The following is an 8824-nucleotide window of genomic DNA, read 5'->3' as shown; positions in this document are numbered from 1 at the left end:
CCCCCCCCCCCCCCCCCCCCCCCCCCCCCCCCCCCCCCCCCCCCCCCCCCATACACACGCGCCTACACAGAGTGAATCTCAAAATTGAAATAAACACACGCACACACACAACACAATTACACACAAACACACACACACACACACACACACACACACACACACACACACACACGGGGGTACTGACCAGCTCTTGGATCCAGGCGTTGTAGCCCGGCGGGCTGATGGCCATCTCGATGACGGTGGCTGTGATGAGGACGATGAGACACAGGGGAGACACGTACTTCCACATGTAGAAGTAGAAGGAGTACGGCCGGAAGCCCAGCATGTCCTCCAGGTCCTGCATGAACCTGGGGGGGCACGGGGGGAAAGCTTTACACCACGCCACTCCCCCTCCAACTCCACGCAACATGTTCATTCACCGGACAATGTGTTGTGTGTGTGAGTGTGTAAAATACACAATATACCCACAAGTTTGACAATTTCATACCCATCATGCATGCAAAATCAGAAGGATACACGCATGAATGTAACAATACATAAATAGACAGAGACTCATCCCCCACAGAATATATACCTTCTTGCATGAGCGCACGATACTCTTCACCCGCACACACATACACTCACACACACACACACACACACACACACACACACACACACACACACACACACACACACACACACACACACACACACACACACACGTATATCTATTCAGTGTGGTGGCTCCCACCTCTTGGTGCCGTATATCCAGGCAACAGAGACGTTCTCCAGGATGACCACCACCGTGAGGGGCAGGCCGGCTGAGTAGTCGTCAAACATTGTGACAAAGTAGTTCCCCGAGCGCTGGACGAACAGTAGGCCGCAGAAGAAGGCCACGATGCAGCAGCCCACTGTGGGGGAGAGAGAGGAGCACATTCCCATCACACAAAACTGTTAAGTAACCCTTACCCTAAATCGGTGGATAGGACTATCATCTAATGGTTCTTTATCGATTAAAACTAACTAAGTGCTATCTGAAGACCATGAAATGCAAAGAATGGACCGCCATCGTCATCATCCTAATCTTCGTCAGCATCTTCATCCTCATCTTCAACATCATCCTCTTCATCCTCATCATCATCCTCATCACCATCATCATCATCATCATCATCCTCATCCTCCTCATTCTCATCAACATCAGCATCATCAACTTCATCATCCCCATTATCATCCTGACCATCGTCATCATCATCATCATCATCAGCATCATCATCATCCTCATCATCATCATCATCCTCAAATTCCTCATTCAGCTAATGGTGATCATCATCACTGCAGTCAATCCTCCTCATCGGTTGCAGCAGCCGCCGGGGGGAGGCTCACCGGTGAGGTACTCCTTCTTGACCTTGTAGGCGTCCAGTACGGGCGTGGTGATGCCCGTCATGGTGCCGATCATGCTGCCCAGGCCCAGGTTGATGAGCATGAAGAAGAACATCACCGACCAGAAGGGGGACCCTGGGAAATGGGTCATGGCCTCGGTGAAGGCGATGAAGGCCAGGCCTGTTCCCTGCACTGACTGTAGGGGGCAGTGGGGGAGACATTAAGAGAAAGATGCAAATCTTTTCAGTCCCATGGAGGTTTATTCATCTGGCGGCCATCTTGGTTCCAATCTTTGTTTTGCTAAATGTTTGTTTGACGGGGCTGGTGTTCAGCCTTAACTTCTCAACGTCCAAGTTTAGAAACAATAGTGTTTTAATAATAGAAGGTCGTACTTGAGTAAAAGTTCAGATCTTAGTTGAGAGTGACTCAAAGTCACCTGTAAGAAAATCACTCAAAAAAATTGCTTGAGTATCAAAAGTATTTAGAATCAAGATGGCCACTAGGTAAACAAGGAACATTGAGGTCATTCTGCTCTCTGCTCTCTGCCGCTCCTTCCTGCTCTCTCTCTCTTAACAACACAGACACCTGACCCACAGCATCTTTAATTATGCACTAGAAACACAACAGAGTGAAACTAGACACTATTGATCGGCCGTCTCTTAGCTATAATACTTAGTTATGCAGCATCTTATCCTAGCTATCTTGTTGTATAAGGGACATGGGTTAACCTAGCGATTGTTACTGCTTTGAACTTCTATGAACATACTTACTGTATTGACAGCGATATATTATTTCACTTTTTTATGACAAATGTACTTATTGTAAAAGCGTCTGCTAAATGCCCTAAATTTAAATGTTAATATCTCTCAACAAAGGTAAGAGAGACTGACACCCAGGGGGGGTCGGGGGAGGGGGGCGGGTCTCACCTTGTTAAGCTCGTCCTCCAGGAGACACTGATCCAGACCTAGGTCGGCGAAGCCCCCCTCCTTCACGGTCTTGATGACGCCGTACACCTCGGCGTAGTCCGTCACGGTCATCTGGGAGAAGTTGACGTGCAGCGGGATGAGGTCGTGACTGAGCACGTTGGCGTTGAGGTAGCCCAGGATCTTCTCAGAGTTCCTGACGGACGGACGGAGGACAAGAGGATGTCGATTAGAAGGTTGAAGTGACCTCGTGGAAAAACCAAGCCGTCAGAAGAGTTTCTGGCAACCAAGAGTCTCAAACAGTTTTAACATTTTTTTCAGGTAATGTTGTCCAAATCGACTTGTGTGTCACATGAACTGCAGATTGATCTCATTTAGGTTGAACCTAATTTGTAGGAGATAGAAAGGCGTGACATCCTTGAGCAAGGCATCTTGCATCCTCGAGAAAGGCATCTTGCTCAAGGATCCCTTCAGGTTGAGTGCAGACACTGTTATTCAAACCCAGAATCCTTCGATCAAACACCCTAACTAGGGGAATACTCTGCCCCTGCGTTCTGGCGCTAGAAACCCCTGTGTCCCTAGAGAACAAATACATCCTGGTGTGTGTGTGTGTGTGTGTCCACTTACTCCGTGACACACTTCTCATTCATGATGTTGGCCTTGAAGCCCAGCACGGCAAACACCACCAGGGTGGCCAGGATGGACGTCATGAAGTTGATGACGGACACGAGCACGGCGTCGAAGTGGCAGTTGTTGTCGATCTTGTTGTAGCTGGAGAAGGCGATGACCCCTCCGAAGCCCAGGCCCAGGGCGAAGAACACCTGGGTGGCCGCCTCCCGCCACACCTGTGGCTCCAGCATCTTCTCCAGCTGGGGGGTTGAATGGACAGTGAAATCAAGGGGTGCCAGCCACAACGCGGGAAAATTAAGAGAATGGAGACTTTTAAGGTCAGTGAAACAAAAATCTTTTTCATTTCTTAGTATGTTTTCTACAGTCTTGAGCATAGTCATCCGAGCAACACAACTCCTGTTTCTTTGCCAGATTCCCCTGACCAATTTGTGACTGTTCCACTCTGCTCACAACTCCGGTCCTATTCTAAGAGCCGTGACGAAAAAAAAGTATCACAAGTTCGTCGTAACCATGGGGATAACACGTCCCCCCCCCCCCCCTCCTTCCTACAACCCCTTGCCCAAAACTCTTTTGTTTTTTTATCTCCTTGTGTTCTAATTTGAGCTGGAACAGGGCGTCCACTTACACGTGAGGTCTCACCTTAGGAGTGAACATGTGGGCGATGCCGTCCACCGATCCCTTCAGCATCAGCCCGCGGACCAGGAAGCAGAAGAGCACCACGTAGGGGAACAGGGAGCTGAAGTACATCACCTGGGGAAGAACAGGTACCAAAGCAGTTAAAACATCAGACATTATTAATTATGATGCTGTTTTTCTTCATATGCTCTCCGTCCAAATTCCCCCAAAACACCAAATTAGAACATAAGAATAAGAATTATCTATCAACGTCATCATCATCATTATCATCATCATCATCATCATCATCATCATCATCATCATCGTCATCGTCATCGTCATCATTGTCATCATCATCATCATCGACACTTCCTCCTCATTCATGGCAATTGCTCTAAGTCCAGTAAACCTCCACCATCCCCCCAGAGACAATTCTTAGATGCTCTGGTTTCCGCCCCTCCTACCTTGCCAGAGGAGGCGATGCCCTTGATGACGGCCAGGCAGACGATGATCCAGGCCACCAGCAGAGACACAGTCATCTTGACGTTCAGCCCTCCGCTCTCCGCGATGGTGCTGGTGGTGTTCAGCGTCTGGCGGTACCAGAAGTAGGTGGTGGCCGAGCTCTTCTCGCACTCTGGCTCCACGACTGCGAACGGATGGTGGTGGTGGTGGAGATGGAGGAGGGGGTAGGGTTAGAGGAGATTGTGGAGGAGGTGGTGGAAGAAGGTGGAGGCGAAGGAGGTGAAGGAGGTGGTGGTGATTGAGGTTGTTGTCGGGGGGGGGGGGGGGGTGGTGGTGGTGTTGTAAAAGGTGGTGGTGATGGTGGTGGTGGAGGAGTTGGTAAGGATAGAGGAGTTGGTGGAGGAGGTGGTGGAGGAGAGGGAGGAGAATGGTGGTAGGGTGGAGGAGGTTGTAGGGTTGGTGGATGTTTAAGGAAGACGCCAGAGAGATATGGAGGAGAAAGAGAGAAATGTGAGGGACACGGCAGGCATGGAGAGATTGAGGATTGATGGAGAGAAGATGGAGATCGTGTGGGGATGGGTACAAGGAGAAATATAATTAGTACAAGAATGTTTACCCAAGAGTCAGCATTTAAATTATCTGCTGTCACACACACACACATACACACACACACACACACACACACTCACACACACACACACACACACACACACACACACACACACACACACACATACACACACACGCACACACAACACACACACACACACATACACACACACGCACACACACACACAGACACATGAAATTACATGCACATGCACGGATCACACACACACACACACACACACACACACACACACACACACACACACACACACACACACACACACACACACACACACACACACACACACACAAACACATACAGACACACACACTAACACACAAACAGATTATGATCTGAACAAGGTCGCCGATATAGTTAATATGCAGAGCACGAGCTGCCATTTTCGAGCACCGGACATCTTTGTGTGTCAACCTTGTGGGGGGGGGGGGGGGGTGGGGGTTTGATGGATGTTCCCTGGTTGCTTTTGGCGGCTATGTTCTATTTTCTTCACCTGTTACACGGTCTTCAGGGGGCTACACCTGGTGTTCACATGATCACACACATGTGCACACACACACACACACACACACACACACACACACACACACACACACACACAACACACACACACACACACACACACACGCACACGTGCACGGGCATGCACACACACACACACACACCCATCACACACATTAATTTGCCATAACCATCGGTTTCCTTGATCCTCCTACAGACAGAGGCGCGGGGGGGGGGGGGGGGGGGGGGGGGGGCAGGCTCTTCCTGTTCTAGTCTGCTGAGTCACATCATCTGTAGTGTTAATGTCCCCTCTTAGCGACGTTAAGCTATACTAGGGCTTCACAGACGAGTAGCCTGTCTCTGAAGCCTGTTAAGGACGCCGTCTGCGGGTTGGCGGTGCTGGACGGACTGAGATAGATGGATGGAAATGAAAGGGATATGTTCCCTTAAGTGTGGGGGACAACATGTGACGCTGATAGTAAATATGATACACAGTGTACGGTAAAGTTAGGCTGACTGTGTTCAGTATTATCCAAAATATTTGAAGGGAAAAATTTAAGGAAAACCAAACCTTGAGACAACTTATTTGTTCATTAGTTTTGTAGTGAGATACATTCAATTACATGGATTGATCCTTGTACAAATCTAGATTTCAACGACGTAGGATAAGATGTAAATATGGACTCAATTTGTGGGACAAACGTGTGCTTTTGAATGAGTCACTGCTATTGGCCGTTTTGGGTGACCATGAAATGTCAATCAAACATTCTGCCTAGCAGAATTAAAGCCACGCCATTAATGAATACGTCTCTGCCAGAATTGAATGACTTTTAAAAAGATTTAAAAAGTAGTGGGCGGGGACTAGCTCCAACCGGGTTGTTTGGTTTTCCTTTGATGATGTTAATATAAACCCTATGCCGACGCCGTATTTTTTTTACTCACAGGCAAAGGTTCCGTTCCTTCTGATTGGACACTCGCTCCAGGGCAACGGCTGCTGGAAGGACTGGAAGAAGTAGAAGATGCTCCAGCCTATGATGACGTTGTAGTAGAGGCCCACGAAGCCACACACCTGAAAACACACACACACACACACACACACACACACACATACACACACACACACACACACACACGCAATCACATGTACACACACGAAACACGCCAATGCACTCACATGCACACACGCACGCACGCACGCACACACACACACACACACACACACACACACACACACACACACACACACACACACACACACACACACACACACACACACACACACACACACACACACACACACACGTAAGTAAAGACTTTAGTACACAGACTATTTCCATGACATCTGCTACCTGTGATGTCCGACGGAGGACCCGAGAGGCAGGCATTGCTAGCAGAGCACAGAGCTCCTAGTTGGCTCTCACCCACCACAACCTAATTAATGTCTGGGATTAGAGCCCAGAGGTGTGATTAGGGGAGGGGTTTGGGCGACATGGGCCTGACGCGGCGTGCATGTCCAGTCTTGACGGCCATCTCCGAGGGCTGCCGGTTGCCCGCGTTAACGCACAGCCGATAAATAAGGTTGAGGAGAGCATAAATTATTGAAGCCCCTGTGCTTCAGTGGTTTCCAGGGTGATCCTTTACGGGGTATTTTTAGCTGTTCCTGCACCAGCTGTGTGGTTCCAACATTAACAAAAAGAGGCTATCTTTGGTTCTGAAAGACTCCCTCGTTATCTCCCATGAGCCATATAAGGACGTTCAGGAAGATCTGCAAGGCTGGCTGTCTGTTAGTCTCACAGAGGTGTCAAATGAGTGGATGCGGTATTTCGAAGTCTGGGTCGATTTTTGTACTTGTATACAATGTTGATGATGATGATGATGATGATGATCGCGATGATGATGATGATGACGATGATGATGATGATGATGATGATGACGACGATGATGATGACGATGATGATGATGATGATGATGATGATGATGACGATGATAATGATGATGTTGATCATCTTATTCTTTAAGAATTATTATTAGTGTTATGATATTTGTATATTATTGTCACCTCCTCTGTCTAAGGGAATCACACACACTGTGTGCTGTGTGCTGGCTATGTGGTTGTTATCACAGACCTTGTGGCCGACCATGTGCTCAGTTACTTCGGACACTGCCCAGTGCCTCCATGGGGGTGATGTGTCTGATGACATTTAAGGTAAAGCAAAACAACACCAACCCTCCCTTCCTTCCCCTCGCCCCCCCCCGCCCTGGACCCACTCACCATCAGACTGGAGATGCCGATCCCCCCCAGACGGGGGCACACGTAGTTCCACACTCCCAGACTCCCGCGGCGGATCTTCTGGCCCACCGCCAGCTCCAGGAAGAACAGCGGGATCCCTATCAGCAGCAGCAGGATGAAGTAGGGCACCAGATAGGCTCCTGGAGACAGAGACCGGAATAGGGCTTCAGCCTCAGAGCGGAGCGTGGAATGTTGTAGCTGCGGATACTGCGCCATTTTGAGAGGGCTGAAGAGAGTGACAGTACCGTAACGTCCTAAATCAATATCAATTAACACCGTAACGTAGGCTAAGGTAAACGTTGTTTGGCTAGGTGTCGCACCGGAAACACTGCTGCAGGATCAAAAACATAACAAACAGTAATCTTTCACTGACGAACTATCATTTAACAATGAATTGCTAAACAATGTCCATTCTCGGTTCACTTTATCAACAGTCTTTTGTCCTTTTATTTAAACATAGATGGAGTGAGTTTCAAGACTTCAAACACTACATTGGAACTGTTTGTATACTTATATATTTCAACCGTGATTATTATTACTCTATTTAAAAAATACGGAACTGCCTGATAGTTGATCGGCATGAAAACTGTACACAAAATAACACCCTCTGCTAAATGAAGCCTGTTTATTTAGCCTTGATGTTTATTTGTGAATTTCATTTCAATTATTTGATTTTGATGAACTGTAATTTGTCTCTCACAGGCTGTAATCCAGGAGAGGATTAACAGGGATTCCAGTGTGTTGGATGTGCCGTTGGTGAGTCCTCATCAAGGAAGTGAAGACTTATGCCTGGCATACATGCAATAACATTAAAGCATCCAGAGTAGGAATTACATTCAGTGACACGCGCATGGCACGGTTGGAAGCCCTCTATGCCACTGCAGAGTTTGAGATAGAGAGTCAGAGAGATGGATAGAGAGGGAGGGAGGGAGGGAGAGAGAGAGAGAGAGAGAGAGAGAGAGAGAGAGAGAGAGAGAGAGAGAGAGAGAGAGAGAGAGAGAGAGAGAGAGAGAGGGACCAAAATAGAGCGAGAGAGAGAGGGACCAAAATAGAGAGAAAGAGAGAGAGAGAGAGAGAGAGAGTGAGAGAGAGAGAGGGTGATGGGGTAATGTTTACTGTGCCTCCTCAACCAAATCCAATCCATCCTATAGATGCTCTCCCACGCTAACCCTGAGCTATGATTTACCGCGTCCGGTCGCCCGGTGTAATGAAGAGGTGAGGAGACAGTGATAATAGGTGTTAAAAGAGACGACTTTTAAAGCACGGACAGAACAAAGAGTCGATTAAGGAGAAGGCACCTGCGGGAGAGTTATTACAATCCAGATATCCCGTTCTTTACATTGGCCTCGTAAGTGGCTGTCAGGAGCCCAAATTAGAGGGTGAAATATGGCAGCCCTCCCTCTCCATCTATCC

General features: G+C 48.3%; 1 protein-coding gene across 1 annotated transcript in view; it reads right to left on the bottom strand.

Annotated features, from left to right (window-relative positions):
* Positions 1 to 184: 184 nt before the first annotated feature.
* Positions 185 to 8824, bottom strand: part of LOC115557209 (sodium-dependent neutral amino acid transporter SLC6A17) — a gene marked incomplete at its 3' end in the record, with an annotated part of 14536 nt that continues 5896 nt past the window's right edge. The window contains 9 exon segments of the mRNA XM_030374831.1: positions 185 to 347; positions 734 to 893; positions 1366 to 1558; positions 2289 to 2481; positions 2913 to 3154; positions 3555 to 3665; positions 3995 to 4176; positions 6064 to 6190; positions 7394 to 7551. Coding sequence (XP_030230691.1) covers positions 185 to 347; positions 734 to 893; positions 1366 to 1558; positions 2289 to 2481; positions 2913 to 3154; positions 3555 to 3665; positions 3995 to 4176; positions 6064 to 6190; positions 7394 to 7551 — 1529 coding nt within the window.

This window comes from Gadus morhua, chromosome 13 (genome assembly GCF_902167405.1).
Source record: "Gadus morhua chromosome 13, gadMor3.0, whole genome shotgun sequence".
Lineage (NCBI taxonomy): Eukaryota > Metazoa > Chordata > Actinopteri > Gadiformes > Gadidae > Gadus > Gadus morhua.
This window is presented reverse-complemented; position numbering and strand designations above follow the sequence as displayed.